The 17101-nt window shown below is 38.4% G+C and overlaps 3 protein-coding genes across 4 annotated transcripts; all 3 read left to right on the top strand.

The window, feature by feature from the left end:
- The first annotated feature begins 2911 nt into the window (after positions 1-2911).
- On the top strand, positions 2912-3910 carry LOC103672279 (olfactory receptor 4C45-like). The gene has a single exon (XM_008700944.2). The coding sequence runs from the start codon at positions 2990-2992 to the stop codon at positions 3908-3910; it is 921 nt and encodes a 306-aa protein (XP_008699166.1). The 5' UTR covers positions 2912-2989.
- A 3225-nt stretch (positions 3911-7135) lies between these two features.
- Positions 7136-8048, top strand: LOC103672280 (olfactory receptor 4C5). Its single transcript, XM_008700945.2, is given in 3 exon segments — positions 7136-7590; positions 7593-7942; positions 7944-8048. Coding segments are annotated over 3 exon segments (897 nt in total). The 5' UTR covers positions 7136-7148.
- Positions 8049-15109: 7061 nt separating this feature from the next.
- Positions 15110-16345, top strand: LOC103672282 (olfactory receptor 4C45-like). Of its 2 annotated transcripts, XM_040638708.1 has the most exons (3): positions 15110-15124; positions 15311-15318; positions 15430-16345. In XM_040638708.1, exons 1-3 carry the CDS (start codon positions 15110-15112, stop codon positions 16343-16345), a joined length of 939 nt encoding a protein of 312 aa, XP_040494642.1. The 2 variants fall into 2 exon arrangements, with proteins under 2 accessions (XP_040494642.1, XP_008699168.1); XM_008700946.2 differs by lacking the exons at positions 15110-15124; positions 15311-15318 and having other exon boundaries at positions 15422-16345.
- The last annotated feature ends 756 nt before the right edge of the window (positions 16346-17101 follow it).

Below are 17101 nucleotides of genomic sequence, written 5' to 3'. Positions count from 1 at the left end.
TAAATTACCCAATCTTCAGTAGCTGAGAATTCTGCCCTCTGACTCTTCTTTCTCAGCCACTAATAAAAATGTCAGTCTCCCAGACAAACATGGCACATAACCTTGACAACTGGGATTTCCATTTCCAGGACAACCATATTAATTAGAACAATCATGTTTTCAGAGAGAAATCCAATCTCTGAACTCAGACCTATGCCTAAAACCACCCCCTACCCTGTGCCAGGCTCCACAATGTCCAAATGAACAACAAAGCCCTATCAGGAAGCTTTCAAACTTCTCTTACCAAAATGTCACCCTAAACTATAGCCATAGACATGTTTCACCAAAGCCAACTGTATTTCTAAACCCAGCCTCTAGAGATGTTTGTGGGTGCCAATGGGGAGTAAGCAAAAGACTGTGGCTGACGCTTCCAGCAAAGATTCCAACAGGACCAATTACTAATCCTCTGAGGACCTTAGAGGTCAATGCATTACCAAAGTGCAGGCGCTTTGTCAAAGTCTATTTAAATATTTTTCTAAACTCAATGAAGAAAGAATTACAGGATAGTTAAGTAAATGACAGCAGCAAAGCATGTACCAACAAGCTTAAGATTTATATGGGAGACACTGCTCCCAAGCTTAGTGGGTTAAAAGGAGGGCTTAAATCAGGCATCACAAAAATTCTCTCCACACTTCCCATGCACTTGGTAGGAAACATAAATTTGGCAGAACGAATATGAAAAACAATGTGCAAGCAAGTGGATCTGATGCACTTTTCATTTTATAGTCCATACACCAGCTTTTTCTGAAGAATTTTTCCTTGTTTCCATTGTTTTTAATTTAGATTGAGGATACTTCTGAGGTCTGAAAAATATATCTATTTTGAAGATGTCTTTACACTTTCATTGGAGGCCAAGGAAGGGAGTAGAAATTAAATCGTTGACCAACTGAAGTTTCCTAACTAAAACAGCTTATTTTCTGATTAAGTTCAGACTGGTAATGGGAACCAAGATAAACTAAAATGACCAAGAAGACTGGGGGAGTTGTCTAGAGAGAGAATTCCAGTATCCCGCTTGTTATTCACAGACTGTATTTGCAGCTGTGCGGCTGCGCCTTCAGGGGAAGAAAACAATCACTGGGTAAAATCGAAAACCAGTGGAACCCACATCAACAAGATCCAGGTCAGTAATAACTAAATCTTTTTCCACAAATTTTAACAAATGAACTTATTTTACCCAAATTTCTTCACCAAATATTTTTTTTAGAGATTTTATTTATTTATTTATTTGACAGAGTGATAGACAGCCAGTGAGAGAGGGAACACAAGCCGGGGGAGTGGGAGAGGAAGAAGAGGGCTCCCAGCGGAGGACCCTGATGGGGGGCTCGATCCCATAACGCCAGGATCTGAGCCAAAGGCAGACGCTTAATGAGTGAGCCACCCAGGCGCCCCTCACCAAATAGTTTTTACACCTACATGCTGTGAATTGAAGGTAATCTTTAGCTCTAAAAATGAATTTGAACATGGTCACATAAAATATTCATAGAAAATGTGATCTGTAATGATGCCACACAAGATGCTGTGGACAACTACTGAGGTTACGTCTATAACATTGTGGTTCATGCGTATGCAGAAGTAGACTGCTTCAGTAGGGTTCTACATGGGATTGTTTGAAATTGTTTCCCCTTTTCATGACTTCCATATTGCCACAGTGAAATCAGAATTTGTGGATTAAATCTATTAATGGTGATGAAGCATATATTTGCCACCTATAGCAGCCATGGATAGAGAAGGAAGGACTAAAGACACTGAGCCTTCTGGAAAACAAAAGATATCTTTCCTCACCTTTATGGAAGCTGAAAGGTCATGATGCTGACTTCTGTGTCCAGAAAGTTTGAGGAAAAATATGTAGTTCTGTTTTTTGGCAGGGACTGGAGAGAGGAGAAAAAGAGGGGGAGAAGGAATAGAAAGTCCTATGATCATTTGGAACTTGTACTCACTATTGAAAATCCATGTACAGATCATTCAAAAGAATATATTCTGGGTATATATTCAATTTTTCCCCCAATGTGGACTGAAAAGTTCATGTTCATATTAATTGATTAAACATAACATCAAAGAAAAATTTGTATTAGATAACATTTCTTTCTCAGCAATAGGAAATACAAGGAAACTTTGTGACTCATTTCATTACATTGGTAAAATTTGACTATGACTACAAATATATTCAAGAGCATTATTCTTTATGTGGTGAAAGACCAATTGCACAGAAAATTCATTTGAGAAATACTGAGGACTTTTAAGGGAACTCTGTACCACTTTCATATCTGCATTCAAAGAAGTTGGAAGAGGAATATAATAGCCATGTTGACGCAGATACAACATCCAGGGCTGTTGAGTGAATGTGACTCGAAGATATGTTATAAAGATAGTTCCCTGGCATTCTGAAGGGGAAACACTTCATCCGCAGCTTTTTCTCTCCGTACGTATCTGCATTCATTTCACACAAAGAAATCCCAGCTCAAAGAATACTGCTGGTATAGAAATAGTAAGGATGGCACTTAACTACCTGATATATTTAACTTTTTAAAGAATATTGAGTTACTATATCTATAAATATTCAGGCCAATGGGCAAATATACTACGAAATTATTGTTATTGATGACATTTGTCCCCAAAACAGTGAAAGAAAGCGATCTGTAAAGTTTTAGAGCCAGGGTGTGGAAGACAATCGTAAGTCAATAGTCATAATAAAATGCTTTTATTCTGGGATTGATGACATATTGTCACTATTCAAATTATAGGAATAAGATAATTTAACTTCTTTATATTCCTTTTCATAACTATTTCCACAGTATTAGAAGTGAGTATAAGATATGTGTCCATCAATCCCAGAGGCCAGGACTAAAGAGATACGGAAATTTTAGTGTTGAATTAAAAATACTACTCAGAAATACTGTGATCTCTCCAGGTGGAACATGTGCTCATAACCCAAGCTGACTCCAGGGAAAGGATGAGCAACGTCACAGAATTCATTCTGCTGGGCCTGACCCAGAATCAAGAACTGAGGAAATTCTTATCTGCTGTGTTTCTAATCACCTACTTGATCACACTGGCAGGTAACCTGCTCATCTCAGTCACCATCTTCATCAGCCCAGCCCTGGGTTCTCCCATGTACTTTTTTCTGTCCTACTTGTCCATTACAGATGGTTTCTACTCTTCTTCCATAACACCCAAAATGATCTTTGACTTGATCTCTGACAAGAACACCATCTCCTTCAATGGCTGCATGACTCAGCTCTTTGCTGAACATTTCTTTGGTGGAGTTGAGATCATCTTATTAATTGCCATGGCCTATGACCGCTATGTAGCCATCTGTAAGCCCTTGCATTACATGACCATCATGAGCCGACCTGTCTGTGCTTTCTTGCTGGGAACGGCTGGGATTTTAGGCTTTCTTCATGGAGGGATCCAGGTTTTGTTCTTGGTGCAGTTGCCATTCTGTGGCCCCAATGTCATTGACCATTTTATGTGTGATTTAATACCTCTCCTGGAACTAGCCTGTACAGACACTCACACTTTGGGGCCCCTGATTGCTGCCAACAGTGGGTCACTATGTTTGCTCATTTTCTCTATGCTGCTTGTATCTTACGTTGTCATCCTGTGCTCTCTGAGGACCCATAGCTCTGAAGGGCGTCGCAAAGCCCTGTCTACCTGTGCTTCTCATGTCACTGTTGTCATCTTATTCTTTGTACCTTGCTCATTCCTGTACCTGAGACCCATGACCTCCTTCCGTGCTGACAAAGCTGTGGCTGTGTTTTATACCCTAGTAACTCCCATGTTGAACCCTTTAATCTACACCCTCAGAAATGCAGAAGTGAAAAATGTCATGAAGAAGCTCTGGGGGCAAGTAATGAAAACTGGTGATAAATGAATCTTGAGATTAGAGTATTTATAATAAAATATCTAGTGACAATTTATAGGGATTTATTCCCTTTCTTAATTCATTAAACTTGGGACAGTCAATTATCCTGTCTGGATCAGTTTTCTTCAGGACCACATATATTGTGGGCAGGATCAATGCACCCCTAAAGGTACAGTAGGGATGGTGCCTGGAGCACAGAATAATTTTAGGAGCCCCTGAAATGGATTAATATTTTTAAAATAAGAAGAAAATATGAATACCAGCCATATCCAACTTAGAGTATAGTCATTGTTATAACAATTCATTCATAAAATATAATCATTATTATGTTTTATGGAGAAGGACTCCTGAAGACAAAGGAGCAAGAGGCCATAAAAGTCATGATGTTGTCCTGATTGTGTGTATGAAACAATTCAGGAGCAATATTTTCAACACTCTTTATGCCCAGTGCTACAGCTGGAATGCAGTTTTAATTTAAAAGAGAAGGGGCGCCTGGGTGGCTCAGTTGGTTAAGTGTCTGACTTAGGCTCAGGTTATGATCTCAGGGTCCTGGGATCTATCCCCATGTCAGGCTCCCCAGTCAGCAAGGAGTCTGTTTCTCCCTCTGCTCCTCCTCCTGCTGGTGCTCTCTCTCTCTCTCATATAAATAAATAAAAATCTTATTTAAAAGACAAATAAAAGAGGAAAAGTAATGATATATCCAAAAAATATAGAACAGCAGAGAGTCCTCAGAAAGTACTTCATCCAAATATACATTTTCTTATCCTCCTAAATTTGAAAGGTTAATAGATGTCCCTGCACCACAGAAATAAAAATCTCCTTACTTGTCACATTCCCAAGAAGGGAACATTTCCACACAAAGGTGTTTTTTAAAAATTACATTACCACCATCCCTGTAGTATAAAGTGGTCTACAGAAAGAATTACAAGCACAATTGGTTGATGCAAAAGAAGTATAAGTGATCGAGTCTATAGAGTTAAGGCAGAAAATTTCTGTAGGTAAAAGTCGTGTTTTAGACATGGACAGAGGAAGAGTCTGAACAGCTGGGGCAGGAAATTACCAGTGATGTAAGAACAAGTCTGTGTCACAAAACTGAACAACAATGACCACAGATCTGGATTACAGAAAAGAATTCATAACATGCACATAATTAAATTCTAGGAGAGCTTCAGAAATAGTCAGATGCTTTGAGGTCAGAGATTAAGAGCTCTGGATCACATAGGCTTGATTTCTCATCTTGTTCCTGCATTAATTAGCTTTGTCAATGTAAGCATTTTGCATCATCTCTCCACTGATTCTTTTAATCGGTAAAATTGAAATGGCATTACATACAATCTTAAGTTGTAAGAATTAAATGATTTAGATTGAAAAAATGAATCAGCTAAAAATGAGTGAAATTGCTCAGACATGCTTACAACATTCAGTGATGTCACCAGGAAAGAAATTTTGCCACGGAAAACAGGAGCCCAAGAACACCACTACTAACCATCATTCACTAACCACGAGCACAGGAAGAACAAACATCTGTGCCAACCTTACTTCACTTCAAAATAAGTCACAACAAAAAGTCATCTAGGTAAAAGTAGGGAGAGCATAGAGGTGACTTACTATCTCAGCAAGGAATCTAATGGGACCTGTGAGCAGATCTCTGCACACTAAAAGCTAGCCCACCACCAACTCCCCAGTCTGGGATACAAATGCCCTTAAACATCTCTGCAGTAACAAATGGGAGACCTGGTGGGAGCAACTGTGAGATGTCTGAGCAAAACTAATTTCAAAGCTCACACTAATGATGGATCATTAAATATTCCTAAAAATAATCTTCTTTTGTAATCTGACCATGCTTGGTTCCTTCTAAGCTTATCCCATCATCGGTTATATTTGTGCTCAGTTACTTGTATTTTTGAAATATTAAAAAACTTTTGGATGCATTTATCAAATATAGTATTTTTCTATTGACTGATACATGGGTTTCTGCATTCAACCTTTTTCTGAACATAAATGGTTGCTTCACTAACGTCTTGAATACTTCATTTATTATTCTCTTCATTTATGTTCTTTCTTGATATTATAACAATCAAATATGTCAAGGAAAAGAATAATGATCTATGGGTTTGCTCATCTTTATTCTTCTTTCAAAAATTTGGAGTGTGAAGAAAGAAAGATATGTTTTACCTTTGAGATAAAACTTTGCTCTATGGAATAATGATATTCTTCAATTCCCCTACACCATTTGATATATTTCCTATTTTTATACAGGAGAAAGTTTAGACACAGGAAGACTAAGGTCTGTACACTTCCTTCCATGGCTGCTAAGCAGTGAGAACATAGTGAAGAAAAAGTCTGACTGTAAAAGAACACACTCTGTCCAACAAATTAGGATGCTTTTGTTTCCTCACCTTTAAATAACGTGCTTTCTAAATACATCCAGAGAGTCTCTCCTAGTCTTCCTTAATCTGACTTTTTATATGCAAAATACCCTTGGAAAGTACACATAACAAAATTGTCCAAACAGTGAATTCTAAAGTTTCAAATAAATCTGCAGGATTTTGCATCAAGCTGTTTCTTCCTCTTTAGGATATTCTTCCTTTTACTTATTTGATGATGTTCTTAGACAATTCTGTTTAAATGTGTTGTAAGCTCACAAATCCAAATGCTGGTATATCTTAATGGAACCTCAAATATTCGCTCAGTGTCTTCTGAAACATGACTACATCATTCTTAATTTCAAACTGAATTCACCTGATATTTTAGAGTCACCCAGAAACAAGCTACAAACACCGAGAATAACAACTGCAGCTTAGCCTGAGCAGCAGAGGTGATTAGAGAAGAGACATAGGGCAGTAGCTTCTCATGAATTCAAGCCTCTGATCCTTCTCTCTTTCTGGATTTCCTAGGGTAGAAAATACTATGGCAATTGTTCAGAGAATATCCACCCATGTGAACTTACAGAAAGGGACCTACATACATAACTGTAACTGTGGATATGCATTAGTGTATATGTGAATGTGTGTTTGCATGTGTCTGTGGGTCTGTGTCTCTCAATAAGTAAAGGGACTATGTGTTCATTATATAACTAACAAAAAGACCCATCTTTAAGACTGAGGTCATCTGCTAGGGGTTTCCCTCAGTCTCACAGAAAGCAATCCTGACACAAATGATTTGCTTCATCAAAATTTATCTGACACAATTGCAATCCCTGTACTACTCACAGACACATCAGTTCTCCAGATGCCACAGTGGTTTCATGGAACAAATGAACACCATGACCGAATTCATCCTGCTTGGCCTGACACAGAACCCAGATGTGCAGAAACTCTTGTTCACTGTGTTTGTAGCCACGTACTTTCTCACTGTGGCAGGCAACCCACTCATTGTCATGACAATCACCACCACCAGAGCCCTGGCCTCCCCCATGGATTTCGTTCTGTCTTTCTTGTCCTTTGTAGACACCTGCTGCTCTTCCACCATGGCTCCCAAAATGATATTTGACTTACTCACTGAAAAGAAAACTATCTCCTTCAGTGGGTGCATGACTCAGCTCTTTGCAGAGCATTTCTTTGGAGGAGTTGAGATCATCCTGCTCACGGTGATGGCCTATGACCGCTCCCTGGCCATCTGCAAGCCCCTACGCTACAGGCTCACAATGAACAGGCAAATGTGTGGCCACCTGTTGGCCATGGCCTGGCTGGGGGATTCCTTCATGCTCTGATTCAAATCCTTTTTACTGTCTGCTTGCCCTTCTGTGGCCCCAATGTCATTGACCATTTCCTCTGTGACCTGTTCCCTCTGCTAAAACTCTCCTGCATTGACACTCACATCTTTGGACTTTTTGTTGCTGCCAACAGTGGACTGATGTATCTGCTCATTTTTTCTATTCTTATCACCACCTATGTCCTCATCCTTTACTGCTTAAGAACTCACAGTACTGAAGGACAGCGTAAGGCTCTGTGCACCTGCACTTATCAAGTTACTGTAGTTGTCCTATTCCTTGTATCTTGTATATTCGTGTACCTTCATCCCATGGTCACCTTTTCAATTAGACAAAGCAATGGCTGTGTTTTATACCATGAGAACACCCATGTTAAACCCTTTAATCTACACCCTCAGAATCTCAGAGATGAAAAATGTCATGAGGAAGATCTGAAGCCACAAAGTAATCTTCGGTAATAATTCATGTGACTAGAGAAGGAAAAAAAACAAACTTTATTCATCTTTTAAAAACAAGAAGGACTAACAGAAAGGATGATGGTCTTGAAGTCCAAATATGAGAGTTTAAGTATATCATGTTCCCTGTGCTTTCTGTAATCATTAATCATTTCCCTTTCATAGCAGTATTTGATTGAATGATGATGACAGTCTCTTCCAATAAGAAACCTCTCTGCATTTTCAAGTTATGAATCAAAGGGACATTGTTAATCAGCATAAATATGTCACACATATACAAAATCTCTGAGTTTACGTATTTAGTGGAACAATTCTCTGCAAAGCTTCCAGTAAAGATTATATAACGAATTGGACAATAAAATATTTCAATGAAAGGCATAGTATCTAAGTATTTAGCTGAAAATGCATAGTTTCAATCACATCTATGTAGTCAAAGTAGATTTATTATGATGAGAAATAAAGATCAACCAGAAATGAATTAGTTTTAAAGAATGAGAGAGAATTAATCCCAAAAAATGCTGCTTTATTGCATGATTCCACGGGCAGCATTTACACTGGATCTGGGCTCTTCCTAGAGTAAATTATGTTCTCTGTCTGAAGCCCAAAAGGGATATAAAATTCTTCCAGGTACAGCCATAGAACAAACTTGCACATGATTCCCAGGCAGAAGATTACTGGTGGAACATTTTTCTGTCAAATACATACTATACAACACTTCACCTCTGAGATAGCTGTTATTATATGGATATCTGCCTTAGCTAATAGGAACAAAAGTATCAAGCACAAAAGAGAGAGTCAATGATAATTGAGTAAGCCAGAATGAAAGAGTATGCATTCAGTTTGAAGGACAAACTTCAGACCAATTGAAAGGCAATGCAATGGGATGTAATCTGAGATAGAGACAGACTGCCATTCTAAGAGAAAGAACTCAAAGTAAAGGAGATCCAGATCTGACCCAGGACAAAAGTTCTCCAAAAGAAAGAAAGAAAATCTTGAAAGCATATCAATACCAAAAATCAACAAAGTAAAAAGGAAGACAGTAAGAAAGGAAAAGGGGAACAGAAGAACTACAAGACACACAGAAAACAAAATGGCAAGACTAAGTCTTTGCCCATAAATAATTATTTTGTATGTAAATGGGTTAATCTCCCCAGTCAAAAGACATACAGTGAGTACATGGATTTCTTTAAATCCCACTCTATGTTGTCTGCAAAGACTCACTTAAGCTTTAAGAGGACAAACTGTCTCAAAGTGAAGTGATGAAAAAAAGATATTCCATGTGAATGGCAACTAAAGTCTGGCAGGGACTATACTTATGTCACACAAAATAGACTCTAAAACAAAACTGTCACAAATAAGGTTTTTATATAATGATAAAAGGGTCAGTTTCCCAGGAAGATATAAGACTCATAAATACTTATGCACCCAACATGAGAATATCTGAATATATCAAGCAAATATTAACAGATCTAAGGGCAGAAATAGACAACAACACAATAATAGTAAGAGACTTCAATACTCCACTGTCAGTGATGCATAGAACATATAGACAGAAAATCAGGAAGAACACAATGGATGTGAACAACACTGTTAACCAAACGGACCTAATAGACATATACTAAATATTCCATCCAATAAACGGGGAATATACATTCTTCCCAAGTGCATGTGGAAAACTTGGCAGGACAGATCATATGTTAGGTCACAAAAAAGTCTTGAAAAACTTAGGAAGATAAAAATCATACAAGGTATTTTTTCTAAACACAATGAAGTGAAACTAGAAAGCAATAGCAGAAGAAAAACTGGAAAACTCACAAATATGTGGAAATTAAACAACACGTTATTGTATGACCGATGGGTCAAAGAAGAAATCAAAAGGGGACTTAGAAATATTTCAAAACCAACAAAAATTTAAAACTATACACCAAACCCTGGGGCATACAGCAAAAGGAATGCAAAGAGGGAAATTTACAACAATGAACACCTGCATTTTAAAAGAAGTTCTCAAATAAATAACCTAACAGAATCCCTCAAGAAATGAGAAATAGAAGAACTAAGCCCAAGTTAGCAGAGGAAGGAATACTTAAGATTATACTAGAAATAAATGGAAAGTAGAAAAACAATAGAAAATGATCAATGCAACTGAGTAGTTTTTTTTTTTAAGTAAAACAAAATTGACAAACTAACTACACTGAGAAAAAATTCAAATAGAGGCAACTGGATGGCTCATTCGATAAGTGTCTGACTCAGGTTCAGCTCAGGTCATGATCTCAGTGTGATGAGATTGAGCCCCATGTCTGGCTCCACACTGGGCATGGAGCCTGTGTAAGATTTTCTCCCTTTCCCCCTCTCCCTTTGCTCCACCCCGCCACCACTCCTGCTCTCACTCTCTCTTAAAAAAAAAAAATCAAACAAATACGGTCAGAAATGAAAGAGCAGGGGCGCCTGGGTGGCACAGCGGTTGAGCGTCTGCCTTCAGCTCAGGGCGTGATCCCAGCGTTATGGGATCAAGCCCCACATCAGGCTCCTCCGCTATGAGCCTGCTTCTTCCTCTCCCACTCCCCCTGCTTGTGTTCCCTCTCTCGCTGGCTGTCTATCTCTGTCAAATAAATAAATAAAATCTTTAAAAAAAAAGAAATGAAAGAGCAGACATTAAAATTCATGCCACAGAAATAAAACGATTATAAGAGACTACTACAAATAATTATACATTTATAATTTGGAAAACCTGGAGAAGTACATAAATTCCTAGGAACATAAAATATACCAAATCTGAACCAGGAAGAAATAGATAATCTAAACAGACAATAATGAACAAGGAAATTAAAACCATAATCAGAAACGTCCCAAGAAAGAAAAGCCCAAGACCCAGGGCTTCACTGGTGAAATCTACAAACAACATTTAAAGAAGAATAAATGCCAATCCTTCTCAAACACTTTTAAAAATGTAAAAAGGAAAAAAACAGCTCTAAATTTGTTTTATAAGGTCAGAATTGTTCTCTTACCAAAGCCAAAGATACCACCATAAAAGAAATATGCAAGCCAACACCCCTGATTTACATAAAGGCAAAAATATTAAACAAAGTACTAGTAAACTGAATTCAAAACCATATTAAAAGGATCATATACTACAACCAAGTGGGATTTAACTCTGGAATGAAAGGATGATTCAACATGCAACAATCAATCAATAGCATACACCACATTAACAGAATGAGGGATAAAAATCACATGATCATGTGGAAAAAGCATCTGATAAAATCAAACCCCTTTCATTATTAAACTCTCAACAAACCAAGAATAAAAAGAAATTATCTCAACATAATAAAGGTCATATATGACAATCCCAAACATCATATTTACCAAGTGAACACCTTCTTTATTCAACAAGTGAATAACTAAAAGACTTTCCTCTAACACTAGGAAAAAAAAAAAAATCCCCTCTCACGATTTCTATTCAACATGGTATTGAAAGTCTTACCCAGAGCAACTGGGCAAGAAAAAGAAATGAGTCATCCAAATTGCAAGGAAGAAGTAAACTTCTTTCTACTCAGGTGACTTGACCTTCTATGTAAGAAACCCTAAATATTCCATACACACACACACACACACACACACACACACACAGGCACACTCAAAATATATTAGAACTAATCAACAAACTCGGTAAAATCACAGGATATGAAATCAATACACTAAAATCAGTTATGTTTCTTGAAACTAAGAATGAATTATCCAGAGGGGCGGAGTTAAGATGGCAGAAGAGTAGGGGTCCCCTTTTTCAGCTGGTCCCCTGAGTCAAGCTGGATATCTACCAGACCATCCTGAAAACCCACGGAATCAGCCTGAGACGCAGGAAGATACATCTGGATCTCTACGCTCATGCTCTCTAAATAAATAAATAATCTTTTTTAAAAATAGGGGTGGGGGGGACAAACTGTCAGTAAGCAAAATTGTCAACTGTACAGGAGAGAGCTCAAGGTACTGTTTGCTTCCCTTTCTGGTTCTAGATTTCAGGAGTGTTCCCTTTGGTATTAAAGGTAATGGTGATTTCTTTAAGGTGAATTTTGGCAGCATTTCAGCTTGCTCTTTGACATCTCAGAAGCTAGGGGAGAGAAGTTTGTAGTGGAGCCTCCTTTCTATAGTGTTTCTGTCCTCTGCTTCTGGATGTCTCTTTTATTATGGTTGGCTCACTATGATTTTATCACTGCCTACCATGTGAAGCACTGCTCTTTATGTAAATCTCCACAATTCCTTCTGTGTGGGATAGAGAGAAAAGCTATATTCCCATGAACACACCATGAGCATCCTTCCTCTAGATACACACACGAAAGGAACTTGATAGATCTAGGACTCATAAATTACCCAATCTTCAGTAGCTGAGAATTCTGCCCTCTGAGTCTCCTTTCTCAGCCACTAATAAAAATGTCAGTCTCCCAGACAAACATGGCACATAACCTTGACAACTGGGATTTCCATTTCCAGGACAACCATTTTAGTTAGAACAATCTCGTTTTCAGAGAGAAATCCATTCTCTGAACTCGGACCTATGCCTAAAACCACCCCCTACCCTGTGCCAGGCTCCACAATGTCAAAATGAACAACAAAGCCCTATCAGGAAGCATTCCAACGTCTCTTACCAAAATTTCACCCTAAACTATAGTCATAGACATTTTTCACCAAAGCACAACTGTATTTCTAAATCTGGCCTCTAATGATGTTTATGGGGACCAAGGGGGAGTAAGCAAAAGACTGTGGCTGACACTTCCAGCAAAGATTCCAACAGGACCAATTACTAATCCTCTGAGGACCTTAGAGGTCAATGCATTACCAAAGTGCAGGCACTCTGTCAAAGTCTATTTAAATATTTCTCTAGAGTCTATGAAGAAAGAATTACAGAATAGTTAAGAAAATGACAGCAGCAAAGCACATACCAAGATTTATATGGGAGACACTGCTCCCAAGCGTAGTGAGTTAAAAGGAGGGCTTAAATCAGGCATCACAAAAATTCTCTCCACACTTCCCATGCACTTGGTAGGAAACATAAATTTGGCAGAATGGATATGAAAAACAATGTGCAAGCAAGTGGATCTGATGCACTTTTCATTTTATAGTCCATACACCAGCTTTTTCTGAAGAATTTTCCCTTGTTTCCATTGTTTTTAATTTAGATTGAGGATACTTCTGAGGTCTGAAAAATGTATCTATTTTGAAGATGTCTTTACACTTTCATTGGAGGCCAAGGAAGAGAGTAGAAATTAAATCGTTGACCAACTGAAGTTTTCTAACTAAAACAGCTTATTTTCTGATTAAGTTCAGACTGGTAATGGGAACCAAGATAAACTAAAATGACCAAGAAGACTGGGAGAGTTGTCTAGAGAGAGAATTCCAGTGTCCCGCTTGTTATTCACAGACTATATTTGCAGCTGTGCGGCTATGCCTTCAGGGGAAGAAAACAATCACTAGGTAAAATCGAAAACCAGTGGAACCCACATCAACAAGATCCAGGTCAGTAATAACTAAATCTTTTTCCACAAATTTTAACAGATGAAATTATTGTACCCAAATTGTCTTCACCAAATAGTTTTTACACCTACATGCTGTGAATTGAAGGTAATCTTTAGCTCTAAAAATGAATTTGAACATGGTCACATAAAATATCCATATAAAATATGATCTGTAATGATGCCACACAAGATGCTGTGGACAACTACTGAGGTTACGTCTATAACATTGTGGTCCACGCGTATGCAGGAGTAGACTGCTTCAGTAGGGTTCTACATGGGATTGTTTGAAATTGTTTCCCCTTTTCATGACTTCCATGTGCCACAGTGAAGTCAGAATTTGTGGATTAAATCTACTAAGGATGATGAAGCACACAGTTGCCACCTAGAGCAGCCATGGATAGAGAAGGAAGGACTAAAGACACTGAGCTTTCTGGAAAACAAAATATCTTTCCTCACCTTTATGGAAGCTGAAAGGTCATGATGCTGACTTCTGTGTCCAGAAAGTTTGAGGAAAAATATGTAGTTCTGTTTTTTGGCAGGGATTGGAGAAAGGAGAAAAAGAGGGGGAGAAGGAATAGAAAGTCCTATGATCATTTGGAACTTGTACTCACTATTGAAAAATCCATGTACAGATCATTCAAAAAAAGAATATATTCTGGTATATATTCAATTTTTCCCCCATTGTGGACTGAAAGTTCATGTTCATATTAATTGATTAAACATAACATCAAAGAAAAATTTGTATTAGATAACATTTCTTTCTCAACAACAGGAAATACAAGGAAACTTAGTGACTTATTTCATTACATTGGTAAAATTTGACTATGACTACAAATATATTCAAGAGCATTATTCTTTATGTGGTGAAAGACCAATTGCACAGAAAATTCATTTGAGAAATACTGAGGACTTTTAAGGGAACTCTGTACCACTTTCATATCTGCCCTCAAAGAAGTTGGAAGAGGAAGTATATAATAGCCATGTTGAGGCAGATACAACATCCAGGGCTGTTGAGTGAATGTGGCTCGAAGATATGTTATAAAGATAGTTCCCTGGCATTCTGAAGGGGAAACACTGCATCTGCACCTTTTTCTCTCTGTACATATCTGCATTCATTTCACACAAAGGAATCCCAGCTCAAAGAATACTGCTGGTATAGAAATAGTAAGGATGGCACTTAACTACCTGATATATTTAACTTTTTAAAGAATATTGAGTTACTATATCTATAAATATTCAGGCCAATGGGCAAATATACTTCAAAATTATTGTTATTGATGACATTTGTCCCCAAAACAGTGAAAGAAAGCGATCTGTAAGGTTTTGGAGCCAGGGTTTGGATGTCAATCATAAGTCAACAGTCATAATAAAATGTTGTTTTTATTCTGCTGTTTGTGACATAACTGTTGCTATTCAAATTATATGAATAAGATAATTCAACTTTTTTATATTTCTTTTTAAAAATATTTCCACAATATTAGAGGTGAGTTGAAGGTATGTTTCCATCAATCCCAGAGGCCAGGACTAAAGAGAGATGGAAAATTTTAGTGTTTTTTTTTTTAAGATTTTATTTATTTATTTGACAGAGATAAGAGACAGCCAGCGAGAGAGGGAACACAAGCAGGGGGAGTGGGAGAGGAAGAAGCAGGCTCCCAGCGGAGGAGCCTGATGTGGGGCTCGATCCCAGAACGCCGGGATCATGCCCTGAGCCGAAGGCACACGCTTAACGACTGAGCCACCCAGGTGTCCCAAGAAAATTTTAGTGTTGAATTGAAAATACTACTCAGGAATTCTGTGATCTCTCCAGGTGGAACATGTGCTCATAACCCAAGCTGACTCCAGGGAAAGGATGAGCAATGTGACAGAATTCATTCTGCTGGGCCTGACTCAGAATCCAGAACTGCAGAAAGTCTTATCTGCTGTGTTTCTAATCACCTACTTGATCACACTGGCCGGTAACCTGCTCATCTCTGTCACCGTCTTCATCAGCCCAGCTCTGGGTTCTCCCATGTACTTTTTTCTGTCGTATTTGTCCATTACAGATGGTTTCTACTCTTCTTCCATAACACCCAAAATGATCTTTGACTTGATCTCTGACAAGAACACCATATCCTTCAATGGCTGCATGACTCAGCTCTTTGCTGAACATTTCTTTGGTGGAGTTGAGGTCATCTTATTAGTTGTCATGGCCTATGACCGCTGTGTAGCTATCTGTAAGCCTTTGCATTACATGACCATCATGAGCCCAACTGTCTGTGCTTTCTTGCTGGGAACGGCTGGGATTATAGGCTTTCTTCATGGAGGGATCCAGGTTTTGTTCTTGGTGCAGTTGCCATTCTGTGGCCCCAACGTCATTGACCATTTTATGTGTGACTTAATACCTCTCCTGGAACTAGCCTGTACAGACACTCATACTTTGGGGCCCCTGATCGCTGCCAACAGCGGGTCACTATGTTTGCTCATTTTCTCTATGCTGCTTGTTTCTTACGTTGTCATCCTGTGCTCTCTGAGGACCCACAGCTCTGAAGGGCGTCGCAAAGCCCTGTCTACCTGTGCTTCTCATGTCACTGTTGTCATCTTATTCTTTGCACCTTGCTCATTCCTGTACCTGAGACCCATAGCCTCCTTCCCTGCTGACAAAGCTGTGGCTGTGTTTTATACCCTAGTAACTCCCATGTTGAACCCTTTAATCTACACCCTCAGAAATGCAGAAGTGAAAAATGTCATGAAGAAACTCTGGGGGCAAATGATGAAAACTGGTGATAAATGAATCTTGGGATTAGAGTATTTATAATAAAAATATCTAGTGATAATATAGAGAGATTTATTCCCCTTCTGAATTCATTAAACTTGGGACAGTCAATTATCCCGGCTGGATCAGTTTTCTTCAGGACCACATATATTGTGGGCAGGGTCAATGTACCCTAAAGGTACAGTAGGCATGGTGCCTAGAGCACAGAATAATTTTAGGAGCCCCTGAAATGGATTAATATTTTTAAAATAAGAAGAAAATATGAATATCAGCCATATCCAACTTAGAGTATAGTCATTATTATAACAATTCATTCATAAAATATAATCATTATTATGTTTTATGGAGAAGGACTCCTGAAGACAAAGGAGCAAGAGGACACAAAAGTCATGATGTTGCCCTGATTGTGTGTATGAAACAATTCAGGAGCAATATTTTCAACACTCTTCAACCAGTACTATAGCTAGAATGTAGTTTTAATTTAAAAGAGAAGGGCCGCCTGGGTGGCTCAGTTGGTTAAGTGTCTGGCTTAGGCTCAGGTTATGATCTCAGGGTCCTGGGATCTATCCCCCATGTCAGGCTCCCCACTCAGCAAGGAGTCTGTTTCTCCCTCTGCTCCTCCTCCTGCTTGTGTACTCTCACTCTCTCTCTCTCTCTCATATAAATAAGTAAAAATCTTATTTAAAAGACAAATAAAAGAGGAAAAGTAATGATACATGCAAAAAAGTATAGAACACCAGAGAGTCCTGAGAAAAGACCTTCATCCAAATGTAT

Source organism: Ursus maritimus, unplaced genomic scaffold (assembly GCF_017311325.1).
Source record: "Ursus maritimus isolate PB19 unplaced genomic scaffold, ASM1731132v1 scaffold_23, whole genome shotgun sequence".
Lineage (NCBI taxonomy): Eukaryota > Metazoa > Chordata > Mammalia > Carnivora > Ursidae > Ursus > Ursus maritimus.
This window is presented reverse-complemented; position numbering and strand designations above follow the sequence as displayed.

Coding starts and splice junctions, on each gene's coding strand:
- LOC103672279 (XM_008700944.2), top strand. CDS start 2,990: ATGAGCAACGTCACAGAATTCATTCTGCTGGGCCTGACCCAGAATCAA.